Source organism: Homalodisca vitripennis, chromosome 7 (genome assembly GCF_021130785.1).
Source record: "Homalodisca vitripennis isolate AUS2020 chromosome 7, UT_GWSS_2.1, whole genome shotgun sequence".
NCBI lineage: Eukaryota > Metazoa > Arthropoda > Insecta > Hemiptera > Cicadellidae > Homalodisca > Homalodisca vitripennis.
In genome coordinates, this window is record NC_060213.1 from 46,873,324 (window position 1) to 46,897,134 (window position 23,811).

Genomic DNA, 23,811 nt, shown 5'->3' on the forward strand with positions numbered 1-23,811 from the left:
CAATACCTATTGTACTTTCATTTGCCGATGTTTGACCATCACTTCAGTCAAACGTGACCACGGCCATGGCAGACTTACAGTCATCAATTGTTAGTACTTTTACTTCAACTATCTGATTTGTATGAAATCTAATAAGTTAGTAGACAAAACGACTAATAACTAAGATTTTATACAACCTACATAAAAAGAAACGTTTGTTTCATGTGTTTATATTTAGTAGGAGGATAGGTGATGAAATAACGAAACAACAGCACCTTTCGGTTTGTATTTCTCCCAGCAGAGAAATCATTTTATGTATAATCAATAATAATAATAGTAATTATTATTAAAACCATATTTTCAACTAGTTCTAACTCGACGATGCCTCGGTCCACTCAACACTTTCGCCGCCTTACAAAATAAATAATACAATGTTTAAAAAAGTAGTCCTTACAAGAAACAATAATAATAATAATGTACATAACAACTTCACAAATACCGCAGCGCAATCGGTCGGTTCAAAATATCCCCTTTAAAAAAAAATAACCACCTCACTTGCGGTCCTTACACGCACGGATTGAATGTCTGTGTTTTTACAATTAGTATATATATTTATGAATAATATCGAAGCACAGAGATATATATTTATATTATGGAAGCTAGGAGGACCCAGAGTAACTCAGATCTGACAATTCCACTTTCTATATCTAAATTGTGTAATAAATATGGTAAAATATAACCATCTGGTTACTCTGAGTTGGGGTTGAAACAGTTTTTGAGTCGTTACTCAATTCTGAAAAACTGGATCAATTATAAAACTTGTTACCATTACTTTATTTTCAACAGTAATTGAAAATTAATAAAAGAAGACCATAACTTGATTTTTCATTTAAAACGTATGACATTTTTTTCTCATGAATGATCAATATTAATTTAGATTTCAAAAACCTGAATCATCTGCTTACATATCTGATAATTAAATTGTAACTATTTACAATTCACATTTTTGTAAAATAGTCTGTTAAATTAACTTATCTGTTCAAGTTACATAATGTACTATGAAAAAAAACAATTTTATTCAAATAAATTTCTAGGCCTAATTCAAATTTCTCAAAATTTTAATGCACAGCACTTAAAATGTTAGATTTTAAATGTTTTACAATAATCAGGCCAATGAACATATGATGATGAAATTATAAATTAATTAACACATTTCCTATTACAAAAAGTGTAAATGTACACAACTATATCAGTAAATTTAACAGTGTAATTTGATTTACATATTGTTTGCTTCAAGCAATTTTACTAATGAAATCGGGAAACAAATTTGTTTACCTTCTAAAACTACTATTAGTATACAGGAGAGTTTCAACAATATTAAAAATATTGGTAAGAAAACACAAAGAACATTATTTTTGAGTCATTAGAATACCTACTTCATTCAGAACAAATTAGGTCACCAAAATTGTATTTATGACATTACCATATTTTATATTACAGCAGCATTATGGCCAGGACAAAATCAAAATTAATTAAGAAATTAATAATTACAAAGAACTTAGCGTTTTCTTAACAATGACTGGCCCAAAAAACATTCGTAAGAGTAACTTACTTACAAGTCTACAATAACAACGCAGGATTATTGATGCAATTTTACAAAATTCAGTTACAGGCTTTCAAAAATTGTTTAGATGACAGAAAGACTAGTGACAGACTTGGTACATCTGTTAATTTACTGGTTTGATTCAAATGATTCAACAATAATAAATTATAAAACAAGCTATTCGAATAATCTACTTTTTCAAGTAAACATGCAAAAATCATAAAAATGGCCCAAAATGAACAATTTTCAATATCTAACATCCCAAAATAAATATAGAAAGCAAAAACAAATCTTGACATATTAATCAGGTCTATAATATATTACTATAAATTAATAAGCGATAACAGTTTATAAATTAGTTATGTATAACAATTTGTGATCCACACAGAACAGTGAGCTTTTTATTTCTTGTATAAAGGGTTGTTATCGTTTATAACTATAATATTGTTTAAAAAGTAGGATAGTTTTTAAAAAGTGAAAAATTTATAAAAATCACAATAAAGTAGGCGTGAAGTTTTTTTTATTATAAAACTATTTTAAAAAGTAATATATAAAAAACTAGTTTTTTATTTTATATTTTCAGATCTGTATAAACTTCTAATACGATAGTTCAAGTTAAAATGTTAAAGAACAGACTCAATGTTTTTCAAAATTCTACTTGTAAATTGATATTTATTGACTACTATTGTATTGATCCATTTGTTGCTCTTTGTTCTTTAGAAAAAATTAGTTCTGATACTTTCTTTCACTAGACCGGAACATTCAGTAAGGCCTTGCTGGTTTCTAGACTGAGACTCACATGTATTTAAATTCAGCACCCAATGTTCTAGAACATCAGATTGTCCGACTTTCAAAGACAGTGTTCTGGAATGTTAGGTGGCATCCAAAGGCTTTAATTTATTATAGCATCGACCATAGTTTTAGTTGTGCCTGGAACACCTGATAAACAAATTTTTCTCTTGCATTATTGGTTCTTGAATCCAGATATTTTTTTTTAACGGATAGGTTTAAATTCTCTAAACGATTGATCATAACAGTATCAAAATATTTCTGGTTCACAATTTCTTCGCAATTTATATTTGGTTTCAGAACAGTTTGTGTCTTGCTCCATATTCGGATGTTTTTAAATTCATATTGATAACAGTTATCAAACAGAATGATTATTCTTAAATTTGAATTAAATTATCAATTGAATAAAACCAAAAAACCTTGATGATACTTATTGCGTAAGCCTTAAAAATTAATTTTTAATATTAATTCATTTTACAAAAGTTTGTTTTATTGAAATTTTATCTTCGATCCGGTCAACATTATTTTGCACCGATATGTATATCACATTCACTACAAAACAACCATGACCGAGTTGAAGTAACTTCGATTGTTGCAATCGCACTTCTAAGGTTGGCTTACATCGTCACCGATTGCTTCTTTCTTGATATTACCCACAACCAACCGATATTACCAAATACCAAAAACCGTCATTTGAATAGTTTTATGGTCATTATTAGCAACAACGAATTTATGGAAGTATACTGAACTGGGCAAGCCTTAGTTTGCACGAATAAAAAAAGGAAATCAGAACAATACATTCTAGAACATAATTTATAATACATTTTATGTCTATTAGCTGTTCTGATGATTACGCGCTACTATTAATGAACTCCTTTTTACTGAACATTTACCAGATGCAAGACAGTCGCTCTACACTAGAGGTCTTGTATAAAACTTTCATAATTTCCTATCAAAAATAATGTTTGTGAACGCAAAAATACAAAATTGTTAATAACTTAATGGATTGTCACTTGACAAAGACTACCTTAAAAACTGTAATGTATTAATGTAAATGGCAAGTGAATGAGAAACATGCAATACACAAAATGATTGGAACAGAACTCTTCTAACCTCTACTTCAATTCCCAGAAACCTTCAAAAACCCTCATAGAAACCTACTAGATTTGAACATTTTTTTAAATTAATGTAAATTAATTTTCATTTTATATTTTCATTACCAAACAAGACTTCATCTATCAAGGAAACTTTTTTTGTTGCATAGTGTTTCACTTCTTTATTATTAACTCTACTTCTAAAAGGACTTTATTCTTTAGGTCTTGAACATCGTAACTTTCGTTGATACTTGGAGAGAAGGAATGCTTACTTTAAAAAATCAATAAATCCCAATATTAATTTTCTAATTATCTAAATGTACAAGGAAAAAAGAAAGATTCCAGTTCAAAGACTTGTTATTGTTAAATATGACAACCAATCATTGAATATAAAATCTAGAGCTACAAAGGTAATATTTGTTGGAATTAAAGGAATGTTTCATGTAAATAAAAAATTCACAATTTATTTTGGAATCAAGACAAACTAAATTATTTTTATCCAATAGATAGAGTAAAGGTTAATTATATTCTGCAGGATAATAAAAATGTTTTACAATTAATATCTTCCATGCATTTTAGACTCTAAAAATTAGAAAACATAGATCGAAGGACAGATTCACTAAATGGTACTAAAATAAATAACATTAAAAACGTTACAAAAATAAATGAATAAAAACGATTTTTGCTATTGAAATTAATGTAACTTTAATAGCTATTGTAATACTGGTGGTGAATATTCTTCTCACCATTTTCAAGTTTAGGGCTTTGTGAGCATTTTCAGGTCTTGAAATAAAAAATAATATATCTCAGAATTTTAGCTGAATTTCAAAATATTTCCAAAAAATCTAAAGTACTAGTATTAATAGGACTAAAGGACTGCTAGATATCTCCCAGTTCCACAACATTTTTACAGGCTCACACAATGGAAAAATACTCAACTGTTTTGACGACATCTGGATGTCAATTTTATATCCTGTACTAAAACAAGTTCCCAAACAATCTATGAAATTCGTTTAATTTTACTTTTTTATGTATGAGATTTTAATGTGCATTACTTTTTAGATGTTGTGAATTTATAATGCAGGCAGCTAAAAATTGTTGATTTCATGTCCTTTTTTGTTGTCAACTCACATTGTGGACAGTAAGAAATTTAATTTGCTGCAATTGAAACAAATTAAAATTGCTTACATAAATTTATAAACGTTTAAATAATTATGAATGTGTTTTTTTTACAAACTTATTTTAAATGATTAGTGTTTCTGTAATGCATTGTCAATAGGTCTGAAGAGCTGTGTAGAGGCATTAAAATTGGGTTACACTTTGTAATTTTACTCTGTGTAATCAAAAATATATAAACAAAATCTTTTACATTTAATTGTAAGGGAAAATGAATTTTCAGAGCAAAAAAAACAGAAGAAAGGGGTTTTGGAAAGAAAAAAGTTTTAATAGGTTTACTTCAAAATGTTTATATTTATAAATTTACTTATAAATAAATCATAAATAATATAGGTTCAAACTATGAAAAATGTATTATTAGTATCAGGTTCTCTATAAAAAAAATCATTATTTCAAAATTAGGAAACAACAAACCAATATTTCCAAAATAATAAATTTAGGATTGTTTACAATAAAACGTCTTATTTTGGATTTATGATGACAATTAAAAACAAAAGTCATAAACTATGTTCTGAGAGGCTGTTTAAAACATTTATCAAATAGTGAAAATAAATAATACAATACTTTTTATACACGGTTTATACATCCAATCATTATCAGTGTCCCAAACACTATTGCAAGATCTTAATAGTACTTGTAACATTTTTACTTGAATACAATCAAGATCAATGTGCAAACCTGGTCTGTTACGGATCTAAAAATATTTTTAGGTTGAATAAATAAAAACCAACATTTTTATCATGCCTTATCGATTATTTATATTATATTACATCTAGATACATAACAATCGAGAAAACAAAAAAATGGACCCTAGATATATAATGATCGTTTTCCATAAAGGAGATTGCATTCAACACCTAAACGTAACATTAACAGATGTACCAACCTAGACAATAAAAAACAGATTAACAGCTGCGTACGTGCTTATACTAGGCAACAATATTTACAACAGTAACGCACTCGACGAGTGTCACTCAAGGAACTTGGCCCGAAAATTCCTCTTCTGCTTAATTTCACACACCTTTCACATACTTATAAAATGCATACTTCACATATATGTATCGTAATACATATTACGTATATATATACGGCACTGTACAACCTCATGCTGTCTCAACATATTAAAATTTTATTCATCATAAGAAGATTCTTAACCGTTCTTTCAATCTTATCCCTCAAGAACTAACACAACAATATGGTATCGTATTTGAAATATCAACTAACAGAAAATGAGAATGAAACAAAAATAGTTGTGTTCAGTGCTAGAGCAATAAAAATTAAAAATTAATTCTACAATCAGAAAATTAGTTCAGTTGTCAACAACAATACTTTATTAATTTAAATGCCTTACATTAAAATCCCACTCGAATAATCGTAATTTAGTGATTAATATGGGTTCCAATATTTTACTCAAACTTAACGATTATTTAAAATCTATTTGTTTGTTTTACATTTATTTATTGTATTTTTTTATTTACACACATATATATGCACAATTTAGTAAAAAATCAGTACACTTCTGTTGACAAAACAATAATTGTAAACAATGACAAACTGAGATGTTTTGGTATTGTGATATTTACTTGATTTTCACTAAAACTAAATCATTTTACAATATAAACAGGTAAGTAAATCCATATTTAAACAAATATGTACTTATTTATTCTGTAGTAGACATAAATATCTGAGATGAAAAAAATGTTTTCTTTCGTGATACATCCGCATGTGGTTTCGGCAATAAAGTATTCCTTATTAATCAATAGTCAATCATCTTTATTTACATATCATCAAGATCTGTATTGGCGCAAGATTACTGTTATAAAATAAATCCATTACATTCTCCGTTTCTCACTTCTTGGTTATTTAATTAGAGCAGTCAAGTTAAACACATTAGGCTGGTAAATTTGTTCACTTAGATTTCATATCTTGTGAAAGATACTTTTTATTGTGGAATTCTTACGGATTGACAAAAAAACACAACCTTTTAGGAACGTAAATGATGTTAATTGTAACATTCGTCTCAAGAGTTTAACACTTTTGTCAAACAAAATTACGTGTTATGGCAAATTATGATCTACATAATTGAGCCAAATCAGTGTTACAAAAGATTTGAATACACAATAACATGACAATACTTTATAAAGAACAACAAATATACAATGATGTATCTTTATGACTAGTCTTTCTTCTTTAAATTTTGTTGTGAATTCTTTTCAAGATATATTGTTGGCATATTTATAGTAATCTTTCTCTTTTCAATTGATTCACAAATTAATCCAGTTACTTAAAATATGCATATTTGTTTCTCACATGACTCTGTCGTAACAGATATAGAATTTGATGTTAATATACACAAAACTAATTTTAGACTAACTAAGTTGATCCAACTACATGTTTAGTTTATCATACTATCAATTTTAAATCATTTACAAAAACATTATTTAAGCACACTACATACGCAAATTAATATGCTTGAATAAAACAAACTTCTATTATGACCATTATGTAAACTGAAATTACAATTAAAAGCAATGTGTGAATGAAAATCATTAAAACAACAATCATTATATCTTTTCATAATGATTAAGAACTGTTTATTAATATTAATAAGATTAAAAAGATTGTGTGCAGTCAAATATTAACAAATTGGACAGTCATAGCAATTCAAACCAAAAGGATTAGCAAAGAAAACAAAATAAATAACCAACTAAACGTTTATTTCCATATAGTTAAAAGCATGACTATACACAAAAATTATTAAAAAAAACAAATCATGCCTGAAAAAAGGTGGCAATATTAAAATAACAATAAATAGTCAAGATCAATGATATCAACTATGTACCGAGTACTAGGAAGAGGTTCTCCTCACGACTGACATACAGATAATTAATTAATGGTGATGAATAAAATTTTAACTTGCAAAGTCTACAATAAAAAATAAATCCACATCTCAGTTCAGCCCAAATTTGTTGGATAACAAAATTTACAAGTTCTGTATTCACTTTATTACTGCTACAAACAAAAGTCCTCCTGCAAGGTATGTGAAATTAAGTAGCGACCGGGGTCGACCAGTTATCACAGCATCGTTTATAAAAGTCACTCACACTCACTCCGCGCGGGTCACACGTGCGTCTGCTTACGCGCACTTCACTCCGTTCGGTCGCACTGTCTCTGGAAAAACGTAGGAACAATAGGCGGCGGGGCAGCGGGCGACGGCGTGGCGGTGACTAGATTACAACCGACGGTTACGACGTGTTGTGTCGCGGTCGCGCGGAGCGTCGCTGTTACGACGAGGACGAGGCGTTCATGCCACTGAACATCCCGCTGCTGAAGGACGCCTGCTGCTGTGCCGCCTGCTGTTGCTGCGCCGCCACCTGCTGCTGAGTGCTAGACTGGCGGCCGTGCTTGGGTACCGGAGGCTGCAGATAGTCGTGCCGGGCCAGTGCCATCACGTCGATCCGATCCTCCTTCCGGTACGCCAGACAGCTCCTGATGAAACTCTGCAACAAACAACCCTTTTGGTAAAAACTGTTTCATGACTAATTTACTTGTAATCAAAGATTTATAGTGAACACTGTTTATTAATTTCACTTAGACACCATGAGTTTTTATAATACATGAGAAACTTTGATACAATGAGATTTCTGGTGTGTTGAGCAAATACTGCTATTTAAAGCTAATTTTTCACAAGCACATTTTACCATAATTTGCATTATTTCAGATGATTTATATACATTACAATTACACAATAATCTCAATGGCGATAACTATGGAACTAAAACGTTGATAAAGTTATTTTAAATATCACTACTAAAAAGTACCACGCTCATATCTGTAAAACCTTAACGAGAATGAGACTACAATTTTGTAACTGATTGGGATTTTTAAAACTTTGGGATAGAATTGTGAAAAAGCAGATCATGAACTACAAAAACACTTGTTTATAAATGTTTCTCCTCAAACTACATTAAAATTCTTTTTAAAAAAAACTGTGTTTACTATTAATAAATTATTTCATCTTATTATACTTCAAAATTAATAAACCAAAAACAAAGTTAAGGCAGCATGAATTATATATAATACACAAATTTAGTTATTCACTATAAAAAAAAATAGTTATTTGCAAATTAAAGAAATGTTACTAATATTCTAGATATGCTATTTATTTTGGAAATGCTGGAATTGTCAATAACAATTTGACTTGTTCTTTGACTGCTTTGTATAAATTATCCAAACATGGGGATATTTTCCACACAGTCAAGTAAACCTCCACTGTGTCCAAGTAATTGTCTACTTTCATATAACAAACGATAGAATCAACCAGTAATCAGGCATGTTTTATCAACTTTTCACGTCCTGTTCAGCCCAAAACCTCAACCTTAAAATATATTTCACTAATATCCATACCAGTGGCTTAATATTACGTAATGACTACAAATGCTGTTTTGAACTTAGAAAGTAATAAAAATAAGTTATTACTTATTAAAAATTTTAAAAAATCAAGAATTAAAAATTAAATACAAAATGCTATGTTGAATGCTGAATAGACAGAAAGTAATAAAAATGTCTATTCAGCATTCAACATAGCATTTTGTATTTAATTTTTTATTCCATGCATCTGGAATGAGACTTAAAACACTTTATCCCATAAAGTACTAAGCCTAAATAAAAGACAACTGGTTGTTTAAGATTCAAGTGAGTAAAGTTTAACTAGTTAATTAATACAATATTAATAACAAAAACATTTTGAAATTAGCTAAGAAAAAACCTTGGCCCATTACTTATTCCTGCACTTGACTTCCTGAATTTAATTTAAACTGTCTAAACGCAAAATTTTGGTGATGTATGTTTTAGAACTAATGAAACACACACAAAATATAGTACATTTCTAAGCACCTAGAATGTTAGGAAAACCGTAGTTGTAATAGTTAATTTTATTTAAAAAATCTCACTTTTCTATATTTTAAGCAAAAGGATTTTTCGCGAATTACCTTTTTATTTTTTATTTTGAATCTAACTCTCTATGAGAAAATTTTTCAATTACTAAATTGACTTCAATTTGGAATAGTCTTTTAAACAACTTATAAAAACAAATTAATTGAATTTATGTAATAAATAAATTAGAATTGAATTCTTAAATCAATTATCACTAGCAGCAGAAATTATGGAAAACTTTCTTAGGCTTAAGTAAAATGGCCAATCTCACAGAACACAACTACAAAAAAAAAAACCAAGAAATTTGGCATTCATACACCAATGCTGCTTTTACTTATTCAAATTACAGCTCATGCTATATAGCTATTGTAGGTCAAAGATCTAAACATAGAATAAAAGGCAATAGAATGTGAAATAGCTATCTTCCATGTGTCTCTCATTTCTTATTTGCCAAAAATTCAAAAGTTACAAACTACATGCAATGATCAAGAAATTCCTTGACGTGGTGGTTTTTGAGCCACCACGGAACCATTCCATGATAGTTGCTCAATCAGTTTATAGAAAGGCTGATTCAATCAGATAACTAGATTAATTTTCATTTCCTACCTAGATGTAATATAACCGAGAAATAAATGTTGAAATCAACTGAAAGGGCAATCAACTGACCTTGGCTTCACTGCTGACTGTGGGTTTGTTGGCAAACTGCACTTCCGTCGCCTTCAGAATCGTGTTCTCTTCCAGGATGGTGGCTTGTGATTGGTTGTGTCCAAACGGCTGTCACATACATCACAACATTGTCACAAAACATAATCACCTGGCCGGACTGTTTCTCTGACAAACTACCTCTGCACTTTTAGTGAGATGCTACACAATTACAGTTTTCACGTCAAATATTGTCCCAGACAACTCTTACTAAACCCCTTAACCTTAGAATGAATGTGTGAGTCAAATTAAGCAATCTGAATAATAATAATAATAGAATTTTTTAATTTCAATAGTATATATTTAGTTTTAGAATACATAGCAACTATTCATTTTATTCTCGAAATGCTGTTGATTTTATTTTATTTGATTTTATTTTTGTTTTGAAGATTACGAATGGTTTGTACTGAAATGTATAATCAAGTTAAGTGTAAAAAAGGACTAAGTAGTCCCAACTTTGCCTATTTATTTTTTACTTATTCAACTGTTTCTGTGCAAATTATTTGAATACTGGCTGAATTCAGGTTTATAAAATTATGAAAACCCAGTACCGATGATTGAACTTATCTCAGGTACATAAACTATTGTATATAAAATGTTGAATTCTATTCTAGCTTTCACACTCTTTCTTGAAATGTCCTGATTAATTCAATTTGAAACAATTTTAAATAATAGTAATTTTGACAATGTTCGTAATAAACTGCAATCAAAAATAATAAAACGTAAACATGAGTGCAACCTAGCCAACTCCAAATAGCAACAACAGTAGCTATTAGCTATTTTGTCTGAAACTGCTGTTTTAATACAATTTTTATACGTTTGAAAATTCATTTTACGTAATATTGACTGTAAAAGTATTTAATAACACATGTAATGCTCTATAGTGTGTGTTGAATATTTTAAGACAAGATGAGACATATGTCCTTTACACAGTCCTGTACACAAAACACAACACGAATTAAGTGGTATATGTACTGAGAATGTCAGGGTATGTGGAAAGTCAATTGTTACTTAGAAATTGATAATTATCAATTCTTTCTGATCTTACATCTTTCACATTCAACTCGGACTTTACTATTAGTAATCCCAGAATACAGTAGTACGAGAACTGCGAACTTACGTCCATTATTTGGAAGTGAAGATGTGTCTGGAGATATTAGATCATATTTTAAACATAACTGATAATTAAATTACACTTTGTGACCTTTAGCAAAATAATGAACAATAATGTAGAAATATTTTCATGTAGACCTCCACATAGACTCCCAAAGTTACAGAGATAATGTGTCAGAAATAAAACTTCCACTAAAATATCTAAATTACTCCTTAGTTCATTTCATAAGTTATTAAAATTAAACACAAAAGCGTTATAATCATCTGTATGCTACAAATTAAAACATGAAAAATAATTTGTTAAATCTCTCGTACAAATTTCTATTATTTCTTTTTTTACTCATCAGAGAAATATTTAAACATGTCTGATGTGAAGAATTGTTATTCACTCAAAAGTTCTTACTGATAGATAATATTATAAAAGTACATTATTTACATTAATATTGTAACATACTGACAACATTTAATAGAAATGTCACATAAAGTACAAATAACATCCAGATCTGTCTGTTACAGTACAACATCCAAGACCCTGACTTTAAAAACCGGCTGTAGAGAAACGATTTTGAGTTTTCCCATAAGAACAATGTTAAACCTCATGCACACTTTCACGTTCTTATTCTTGATCATAGCGTTATAAGAGACGTTTTATTTTTAAGGTATGATGAATACACATCAAAACGTTTCTTTTATTTTTTCTTAAAGTTGTTCTTTACTAGAATTGAAAAGATGTAAAACTAAAATATTTAAAAGTAATATTTAAAATATTAAAAATAAAATGATTCTACGCTAAAAATAAGGTCGTAAAATTAATTGAAGTTCAACATTATTCTTATAGGGCAATAATCCAAGAGGCTTCCACTACAGCCGACTCTTTAACTATTCACCATCCCTCTTTTAAAAGCATGATTTTGTTTTTAAAGCCGTTCTACCATTCTTTCTCCAAGAGCTATCTATAAATGAACTAAAATTTTAAACCTTTCTAAGATATCTTTTACACTACAGAAAGATATCAATATTTTAAATATAGTTCTTCCAGTATATACAATGGTTCAAAAAATGTTTGTATGATAAATATTTTGTCAAACCAATATTGCTTAGCTATAATTTAGTAGACTCCCCCCCCCCCCCATATTTGTATAAACAATGTACACTTATTAATTACTGCTGCATTTTTGCAGTGACAAGTGAATGTGGCTAACCAAACAACTAAAACTGCAATATGAATGTTTATTTAACATAAAATTTATTTTTGACTACTTGTGCTGTAGGAACCAAATCATAATGGAATCGTTGTTTTAACTGTGTCAATTACAATATTAAATTAAATAAATCTAAAACCTAGGTATTCCTACTTAGTACTTGACCACTCACCTTTTTGCCGTAAAGACACTGGTAGAATATCACCCCTACACTCCAAACATCAACTTTGGAAGAGATTTTTGGAGGATTCTTACCGACGACGAAGCACTCGGGTGGTAGGTACCTGAAATAACATTGGCACTGATGACGCAACTCTTGAAACAAAAATATTTAAATTCACAGTAAAAATGTGGCAGTAAAATTAAAACTCTTCTTTTAAAAAAAATTAAAATTGATTAATTTTGGTTAATGAGAAGAGTATATTTAGAGTGCTGCTGTGTGGAGCGGAGATTTGAATGATGGGGTGGACAGGAAGAAGTTTGCAACTAGCAAGTCGTACTATGAAATAATTATAGTTAAAGATGAAGAAGAATCACCATCATATGCCATGGTTCAGACGTACAAGGAAGATAGTGAATATGGTGTTCTCAAAGATACAGGAAAGAAACCTACAGATAGTAGGTATAAAAGATTGAAGGTAAACTTGGAGATCAGTGGGAAGAACTGAATTTGCAGGAACAGAGAAGATTGGAAAGATAGAGATTTTGAATGAAGCAGGCCAAGAGACATAACTAACGGAGTAATAGAGAGAGAAGTGCTTCTTCAATAGTCAATTCCATGCCAAGTGTGACATATCTCAATATTTAATTGCAAATAAAAAGATCAAACCGTTTTCAATTCAGGGTAACTAATAAAACTGGTTCATCTCTAACAATCTTACCAGTGTAATTCTTCCAATTGAATTACATATAAACATCAAAACTTACGTATTTTAGAACTTATGCAACCTAATTACAGTGTCAAGATCAACAAGGGTATACCACAAAGATCTTGTACCAAAGATCTATGATTGCTGTTGGGGAATACTAGATGACTATAACTTTATGACATCTATTTGGATTCGCTTTCCCTCTCAAAAATGGTTTGTACTGGAAACTTTCATCCTTCATAGCAAAGACAAAATTGCAGCTTTCCTTGTGCCATCCATTTTCTTGACATAGTGACAAAAGAGACGTCAACTCACCAGTATGTGCCGGCTCCCTGGGACGTCAAGTCCATGCCGTGGTCAGGGTTGTAGTTCTCCTCATCCATCACCTTGCTTAGCCCAAAATCCGTGATCTTGATCTCTCCACAGACATTGCCTTCCGTCAGCAAGATGTTGCCTGAAACCCGACAGTTGATTCAAATCCAAACTTTGTGAAAACAGTAAACTCTGAGTTTGGTGACTTCTATGATGATGTTACATTCATGTCATCTTTATTGTAAAATCAAATACCTTCCGAAGAAATTGATAAAAATTACGAACCTGTTAGGGCATTGATAGATATTATGTATGAAATTCAAATATTTCATTGTCACAACTTACATAACATACATTCTTTTAATCCAGCACAGCTGGAAGAACGGGTGACATTGTCAAGATATAGAACAGAACTTAATATTGCTATCAGTTATGAAACATCATCAAAGTCAAAAGTGTAAGTAAGTAAGTATAATATGTTATACAATTAAATATGTACAATGTTATGTGAAATGTAGGAAGAGAATGTCAGTTACATGTTAAATTACAATACAATTTTCACTCCTTTCTATAATCTAGTATTTGCAGGTGATATAGCTCAAACCTGTCACAAAGGTGACTATGACACTTTGCAAGCTCCTCTGGTACAAGATTAATCTTGGTAATCTTTGTAACAGTTTCCTGTTTTGGAACATTTTTACATATTTACTAGGTAGACTTCATATTCTATTTGTTTCACTGTTACATTTATATTTACTTGTTTAATATGTATTTGAAGCCGTACTGTATTTGTATAACTGGGTTTTGCATATATATATATATATATATATAATATTGCATATTTTTAATTGTATTGTATTTTCTTACAATATAAACTCTAAATGGTTAAAAACTAAACTACTTGTAGAAAAGACAGACTCATTGTTCAAGCGGTTTATAAGTTATTTGAAATTTTAGCATTTTTCTACAAAAATGCTTTGTTTATATTAGAGCTGTAGGTAAAATTGTGTTATTTAATTAGGTATTAATAGATTCTTAGCATTCATACAATGCGATAAATATATTTTTAAACAATCACTAACCGATCTCAAATACATTTTTCACAAAATGTGGTAATGCAGGCTCGCTGAGAGCCAATTTATATTGTATAAACACACAGTCTGGTTTTTCTTGAAATCAAGAGAGAAAATGTTTTCTAACAAAGTAACTTATCATCAGTCATAATAGTGTTGGTGAAGGTTGAAATGTAAGAGTATCAAAAGAGTTAAAAATATTTTTTTTAAATTATAAGAATTTTTTCCCAAAAAGGATGTGTATTGAGCATATTTAGTAAAATAAGGTATTTTCTGTACAAACACATGTCCAAAAATAAGAGCATAAGAGTGTTTTCAGGTTTAAGGCTGTGTCAGTTCATAAAGAGTATCCACCAATGTCAGGATTTTCTTGGTACACGAGTTTATTATCGTTCACAAAACAAGAGTTAACTTATTCATTGTGACTCCTGGGCAGATGAATGTTACCCTCCCAACTCACCAGGTTTAAGATCGTAGTGGATGACTGGTGGCTTGATCTCGTTGAGGTACTTGAGTGCTGAGACCACCTGCATGACTATGCTCCGCGCCTCGCGCTCCGCAATCGTCTTGTGCTGCTTGAGGTAGAAGTCCAGGTCGTGGCCGTCGCAATACTCCAGCACCGTGCAGAAGGAGTTGGCATCGATCTCGAACACATCGTAGAGCTTCACGACTCTCGGGTGATCCAACGCCTTGTGGATGTTGTATTCCCTCAACGCATGTCTGTAACCACCATCAAAGCTTTGTTAATCACAAAATCGTGTAATGTGTACATAAATTACTGTAAGTTACTTACTGGTGTGAAACAAAAAGCAACCTAATTATAACCATAAATCTATAATATATTTAGTTTTAGCATTTCTGCCCTATGTTACAGTATTTATGAGTCTGTAAGAATTTTAAAATGTTATATTACTCAACACAGAGAAATCAGCTTTTAGAACTAATTTATTTAAAAATCAAATCTAAATAATGTAATAAATCTGTATAACATGTCCGCAAAATTAACTATTATTGAATTTTGAATGCGTTATGAACTTTTAAAAGAAAAACAAATAAGCAAATAGGAAATACAACAAAGCAAGATAAGATTTACGTTTATTGTAACTTTTGTTTTATTTTGATGAATCGCTACTATATGTTTCACAACCTACTTACAGAACATTTGGTTTATTTTTCATAATTAACAAAATTAACTTACATGACAAACATTACATTCAACTTACTTAATATAATTAGCCTTTTTATCCTCTTTCCAGTCTTTGTTTAGCTGATGTACCTTGCAGGCGACATACCTCTGCTCCTTCAGGTCAAATGCCTGGAACAAACAATTACCGATTTCTTACAATTCTTACAAAGTAACAAATCTCCTAGTACTTACGGTATATAAGGATATCCCGTCCCCTTAAATTACTGAATTATACACTACTGTCGCCCAATGCTTTTTCCACTTCCAGAATCATTCTTTGATCTCATTTTAACAGATTCCTTATCACATTTTGTCTCATTTTTTCATGCACTTTAAATCTTTTCCCTTCCAGAGGAATTTTAAATTTTTGGTAAAGCAAATAATTACATGGACTTCAGAAGGGCTTGATACTGAATTTTGTTAACCCATTACGGATCAATTTGTTTGGCTGTGCATGTCCCAAACCGCCAGTTGATTATATTATTATTGTTTATAAGTAGTAGGAAGTATCATAGAAGTAAGCAATACCGTAAAAGATGTAAAAACTGGCAAAAAATCCAGATCATGTATGGAAAACACAAAATGGTGAAACATGATCGTAATTGCCTTCAAGTATAAACTTAACAAAAGATAACTAATTAAAATTTCAATGTATAAATTATAGTGTGCTCCCTCCATACATTACAAATATTGTTTCCATTCATCTCTTAACCAAAGCAGGAGTTGCCTCTATGAAAATTTAAATACATCATGAAAAACAATGTAGAATGGACTAAATACAAGATTAGGATAATCTACAAAATAGCAGTATGTAACATGCTAAGTCTGATGATTACTTACCTTATGAACTTCACTGAAGCCGCCTTTGCCCAACAACATGAGCAGCAGATACCTGTCGTTGAGCACAGGATGGTTGTTGAACCTGGACTGATCCTCGTTGTGAATCCTCTTCAGTTCCCGGATGTGTAGATTCCTCTCCCTTTCCAGCTTCTCCATTTCTAACTGCAGGTCCGCATCCTCCTTCTTAAGAGCCGACTGTCTCAGCTGAAACATGAAACACTCTGTGAGTCACTTCAACCAAGACTCTCAAGACTAGATGAGGTTGGTTGAGATATCATATCTGTGGATTCCTCTTTCATTCCAACCATTAACTACATGTCAGCAATACTTTATATTGAGACTTCAGAAAACAAGGCAAACAATATCGAAATTTTTGAATTATTGTAAAGGATATTCAAAATCAAGGAAACTACTCACCTTAAGGATTTCATCAGCCTCGTAGTACTCTTGTTGGGAGAATCCCGGTAATGCATCCGGCTTCAGGAAGGTGGCGGTGTCAGTGCCATTGTGCAGCACAGTGGGTCCTGCAGCCCCCGCTCCCCCACCTGCAGCCCCCACCACTCCCCCTCCTCCACTCTGACTGCCCGCCCTTTTCCGCCCTGTTTCCGAGTTGCTCGGGCCGCTTCTTCATCAGAAGCTTCTTCTGTCGGTCAATCTCTTCCCGCTCCGCTGTTATTTCTTCTTGCCGCCTGAAACAAGTGACACCTCGTGTTTCATTTTCCACTGTTTGCATTTCACATCAAACCTACTCTAAGGATGCATATGTGCACATATAGAGGGGTAACTAATTTTGGATACCTGCTCTAACCAAATACAAGGAGACACCACATTTCATGTGAAACTCTAAATCATCTAAGTACCAATATACCATTAAGACTGAATAGTCATTAAAATCTGTAATTTAGAATCTGGATCGGGTTACATCCAGAAGAAAACATCCCCACTTTGAAAGAAGAAGGTGTGTAATTTCATTTTACATACTATAAATATATTCCCTATAAAAGTATTTTTGATCATCACAGCTCATACATTCATAAGTAAACGAACTGATCATAGACCTTAAATCCCATTGATGCTTCAAGGCATCAATGTATTCAAAATCTTAATTTGGTGATAAAAACTCATCCCTTCCACTTATCTCCATCTTGGCCAAAAGAACTCTTTTTTATCATAACAGAATCATATAATTATTACAAGTAACACATAAGCATTTTTACTATTCAAATGATTTTAACCATTATTTTAACTTTCAAACATTAATTTATTGACTTTATTAATTGTTGTATTCCCATCAAATTATTTTTAAACAATTTAACTTTTATTTTGGATGTATGATGTTAAATGTGTTCCTTCTTATTCCAATATTTGTCCACGTCACCACTAAAAACCATGCATGTAAAGTTACTGTTTTTATAAATTTTTATTTCAAATGTCCTTAATACTTTCAATCATCCTTGGCCCTAAATTTGTAATATCCTCATTGTAATTAAATATATTAATACTAAATTCACTGTATTTTTTCAATAAATATTCCATTTAATTATTTATTAACATAATCAATATTTTACTGAACACATAATCAATATTTTACTGAACACATAATCAATATTTTACTGAACATCAAAGTATTTGCAGAATGTGTCTAACATGATCAGTGATGTTTACATCGCTTCCGAGAGTGATCACTTTGCCAAGGAACAACAAGAGTCGCTCAACTTAAGACTCAGACTCGGCCTTGTGTTTTGTCATCATCTCATGTTCTATTTGGCACATTCGCCAACTACAGTAGACAAAGCATTTACATTGAGGAAACAATAAATTCGTTTCAAACCATTTTAAAACTCCTCCACATAACATCTTGAGTGCTGTTTATTTACATAGATTTCAACTGAAGGCTTTTATACAGTGACGAGGACTAAAAAAGGGAATTATTGTGTTCCACTGAGAATATTTTGTGTGGTATCTAAAATGAAAATATTTAGACTGTGTGACTCAATAATTTCTAGATTCTTTTGTTTCTCATTCCAACCAATAAAATCAATGAGATAATTACTAACATCATAAATGAGTGAACTTTGAATAGTACATTCACCAATGCCTTAACTTTTAAGTTATTTCAATTTATTGATTTTGTGTAGTCTTAAAAATAGTTTAGGACACTTTGGGTTTATGAAATAGCTTATTATTGGCCAGATGTTATGAAAACATTTTACATCTAAACAAGGATTTTAACTCTACAAATAACATTTAAAGCTTCTGTTATAGTATTGTATTTTAGACCTACTGGCAGTATATTATTAACCAAACAATTTAGCTACCAAAAACAGACCTTTAAATTGCTCATCAAATAAAGTGGAAGACTTTAAAGATCGCAAAAGACTTGCCCTATTGCATCAGCTTGACTGGCAGAAGGCATGCAGTGAGGTGTGAACTGAATGATGACCAATGATAAAATAGATCCAGCTGTTTCTGGCTCCATGCCATCACAACTCCTTTAAATACTAACTGTAGTACACCATTAAACACTCAACACCAGAACTCGTGTTAGTGTCGTACTTGGGAAACATGAGACTAGAAAAGGTGGACATCTATTTGTCATTGAACACAAGTACAACCAGAAAAGACAGCCGAGAACCTTCTCGCACTGTATAAGTACATATATATATATATATATATATATAAAAAAACTTTGTCTTTCTTGAAATCGATAGTTTTTCCTGAGAAAGTAGATTGTCAGCCATGCTAGTTTTGGTGGAGGTTAACATGAGACGGTATCAAAAGGTTTTAAAAATATGAAATAATTTTCCAATTGTATTTTTCCTAGCTTAATCTTATAACCAACATCAAACACCTGATATTTTTCTATTTAACTGTCTCAATCTATATTATATTATTTAAAAACCCTCCATACTTTACATTCATGATTTACAGCAATTCTGAAACAATACAAAACGAGTAATTGTCTCTTCTTTAGGTGCAATTAATAAAAATATAAGGAATGGATAAAAGAAAATTCATTTAATTTTGAAATTTGAATGGAAAGCAATTAATAATTAAACACGAAAGCTGTACACTAACCTTGAGAGCTCCTGGAATGCGTATCCGTCCGTCCAGTTCTCCTGGAAGGTGGCTCCCACCCGCTGCGTAACAAACTGTCCCAACCTTAGCCTGTTCTGCATGCACCTCTGCCTCGCCTCCTTCTTCTCTATATTCGACTTTTCCTTGAGCAGTTTCTTAACGACATCGATGCACTTGTTCGTGTGCGCTTTGTGCTGTTCCAGCAGCTTCTGTTGTGCTGCCAGCTGGTGTCTTAGTTCTTCTGCGGTCTGTAACCGTTCAATCCACAATCAGTTGCATATATATATTGATATTGTAAAAAAAAAACCAATACCAAGTGTATTTGCAAACATTTTACTGCCCTGCACATAGCAAATAAATAGCAAATGATCCCAATATTGATCCCTGTGGGACACTATACTTTAAGAAGCAGCACTAAGATGACAGTAGTTGCCATCAAGTGAACCATATTTTTAAATACAATAACATAGCACTGAAGCTGTAGGTAAAGGAGCAAACTGGTAATTAGAATCTTGTTCATCCTTGTATCTATAGTAAAGAAACTGATAGATAGAGATCGGACTAAACAAATGTGTTCTGTCACTCTCAGTAGATATGCCACTACAGTGCTAGTACACCATGGAGTTACCTGATCTTAAATATTTCTGTTCAGTTGCCTCAAACTGCTGTGTGGCACAACCCACAAAACAACTAAAAATCTATTACCAAAATTGTGACTTCTATGGGAATAGAATATTGAGTAAAAGCAGGGTGAGGGAGTGGTGTATTGATCTTTAAAATGATCCCATCAATATCCACAACGAGGATCACAGTGGTCGGCCTAGTCACGTTGCTGATGATTTGTTGACAACGATCACAATTTTATGCTCACTGAACTTTCTGAACATTTCCCCCAAATTTCATGAATGTAGTTAAAAACTCATAAAATTGTTGTAAAAACTCACAAATTTTGTGTCGGGTGGGTTCAAACATTTTTTTTAAAGATGGCCAGAAAAAACAAAGACTTACTCCACTGCTGAAATATTTTGAATACCACAATAAACATGAAATGAAAAGTTCCACATCATGTGCAAAGCAGACACACGATTCTCCCTAAAGACCAAGAAAATGTCTTTAAGTCTTGCACCCAGAAAGATCATTGCAACTGTTATATGGGGTAATAAGAGTGTGGCTCTTGAAGATTTCCTTGAACAAGGCTCGACGAACAAAATGTATTGTGAAACAATGCAAAACTACAGCGGGCGATAAAACTAAGCTCAAAGATTTTGTTTCCTCATGACAATGACACAAGGCCCATCGTATTTGACATCTCTTGGATCATTCTAGATGGGAGGTGTTCACTCATCCTCCATACAACCTAGTTCTAGCGCTAAGTGACTACCGCCTCTTTCCAGCGCTGAAGACCTGATTTGCAACGCAAGGTTTCAATAATGATGCCAAACTTTAAATCAACGTTAAAACTAGAGGTTAAAGTCTCAGGCTGTGGAGCTCTTAAAAGTTGGAATCAAAAAAGTTGTGTCACACTTTGATAAAGGCCTCAATTGTAATGGAATTACGTTGTAAAACAACTTGCAAATGAATACAATACATTTTTTCAGTTGCATTGTTCATTTTTTATTTCAAAACATCTATTACTTTCCAAATAGCCAGTAATGATAGCCAAATAGCCTTTCTACATAAAAACATTTCTTTTAGGTAGTACATCAAAAGCGTAATACAATGAGTTACAGATAGCAATACCAGAAATGTTAAAAGTGCCATTTTGCATTTTATATTGCAAGTTTGGAATGATACTCTAAAGTGAGAAATTCAACAAACTGGTTATTGTTGGCAATACAGTACAACCTCATAGTTATTGTTGCCAATATTACAACCTTGCTTATCCAGACATATTGGGAGTAAAGACGATCTGGGTAAACGAAAATCTGACTAATCCAGGAATGCAGTAAAAATAAAATAAATCAAAAATAATAAGGAATTATTTTTATACAAATATAACAATAGAAGAGGGGCAATTTATTACTTTGTTTTATATACATTAAATTTTAGATAAAAGAAATAAAATTAAGACATGATATTTACTATTTCATAAAAAATAAAATTAAGACGTGATATTTACTATTTCATAAAAAATACTCAGTCAGTCTTTTTTATTTAACTGCCTTGTTCCAAAGCCATAATTTCCACTGATTCTACAATTAACATAACAGATTAACAAAAATAAACCATCAATTGGTCTAGCTACACCTTGGCATCACACTAAGTCATGGCATATTCCGGTCCTTCATTATCAAAATAGTTTTCACGGTCCACTGTTACCGTTAAGCAGCTGATCAGTCAGTCATTGTACCGATGCTGATGTTTTGAAGCCAATCATTTAGACCTTACAGATGTGTTTGCACAATCTTTGTTGCATGAAATCACTTGCATACAAGGTACCTACCATAAATCGTTTGTTAGTTGTGTAACAAAAATCTTAACAGAAAAACAAAAAAATTAGTAAATGACAGCAACAATGATATTTCTGAGTTTTACGACAATTATAGTAACTCATTATTTGATCAAATCATGACTGGGGGTTGAGGTAAAACGTGATAATTTAAGACAAACATATTTTTTTTAACCGATGAAAAGAATTTAAACGATGTCAGCAAAGAAGATTACGGCAAATTCTTTTGGGACATAAAACGTATTCTTCTAGATTTCCTTGAACAAATTAGGGAGGTGTTGTCAAACTTTGAAAAACTTAAGAACACCAATTTGGATCAAGCACAGAGGAAAATTGTACCCAAGAATTCCTGGTCGCTTTCTGGTTGGAGGTGTTTCTACAAATATTGTACAGTCTGGTTCTTGCACAAACGATTATCACAGTTTCCAGCAATGAAAAATTAACTGACAATGCAACACTTCAATGCCGACAGTTAACTTCAGGAAGAAATGACCGTTGATCGGCGTTTCAGATGGCAGAATTTTCTGACATAATTTTTACGCTCGTTCACCTATATGATAATTGCCAATATTTATAAGGAAACTGAGGAAAAGTATTATGCATCACTTGTAAACAAATATAGACATTTTTCTCAACAATTGTTTTATGACACAAAGTAATATACTTTCTGAATGGCTCCTGTAGCTATTGAAAGTATCAGAATCCATAAATATCTCATTACTCACCCTATTGAGCTCATCTATTTTATTATTCCTCAGTTTTATGACACTAAGTAATATACTTTCTGAATGGCTCCTATAGGTATTGAAAGTATCAGAATCCATAAATATCTCATTACTCACCCTATTGAGCTCATCTATTTTATTATTCCTCAGTTTTATGACACTAAGTAATATACTTTCTGAATGGCTCCTATAGGTATTGAAAGTATCAGAATCCATAAATATCTCATTACTCACCCTATTGAGCTCATCTATTTTATTATTCCTCAGTTTTATGACACTAAGTAATATACTTTCTGAATGGCTCCTATAGGTATTGAAAGTATCAGAATCCATAAATATCTCATTACTCACCCTATTGAGCTCATCTATTTTATTATTCCTCAGTTCTAAATCGGATGATGCTTGCGTTTCGAATTCTTGTATACTTTGGCAAGTGAGCTCAGTCTGAAACATTGTGTACATCTTTGTTTAATATTAGGCATAACTTTCAAGATTTAAAAGTACATTTAACTTAAAACGAGTTTGGAATAAATTTTAGAATCTACATTTTGTACAGTACAGTAGCCCAGAAGCCCACTGAACCAAGAGGGAAATGACATGTCTTGTAATAATTAATGTACTATGAAAGATAGCCACAAGATATTCCACCGAAATACACAGGTAGGTCAAATTTAATATAAAATATA

General features: G+C 31.4%; 1 protein-coding gene across 1 annotated transcript in view; it reads right to left on the minus strand.

Annotated features, from left to right (window-relative positions):
* Positions 1 to 255: 255 nt before the first annotated feature.
* Positions 256 to 23,811, minus strand: part of LOC124365815 (serine/threonine-protein kinase tousled-like 2) — a 204,104-nt gene continuing 180,548 nt past the window's right edge. The window contains 11 exon segments of the mRNA XM_046821852.1: positions 256 to 8,141; positions 10,243 to 10,350; positions 12,766 to 12,877; positions 13,778 to 13,916; positions 15,308 to 15,567; positions 16,071 to 16,162; positions 16,874 to 17,077; positions 17,291 to 17,491; positions 17,493 to 17,562; positions 19,952 to 20,199; positions 23,477 to 23,569. Of these exon segments, the coding sequence (XP_046677808.1) occupies positions 7,926 to 8,141; positions 10,243 to 10,350; positions 12,766 to 12,877; positions 13,778 to 13,916; positions 15,308 to 15,567; positions 16,071 to 16,162; positions 16,874 to 17,077; positions 17,291 to 17,491; positions 17,493 to 17,562; positions 19,952 to 20,199; positions 23,477 to 23,569 (1,743 nt within the window). The 3' untranslated portion in view covers positions 256 to 7,925.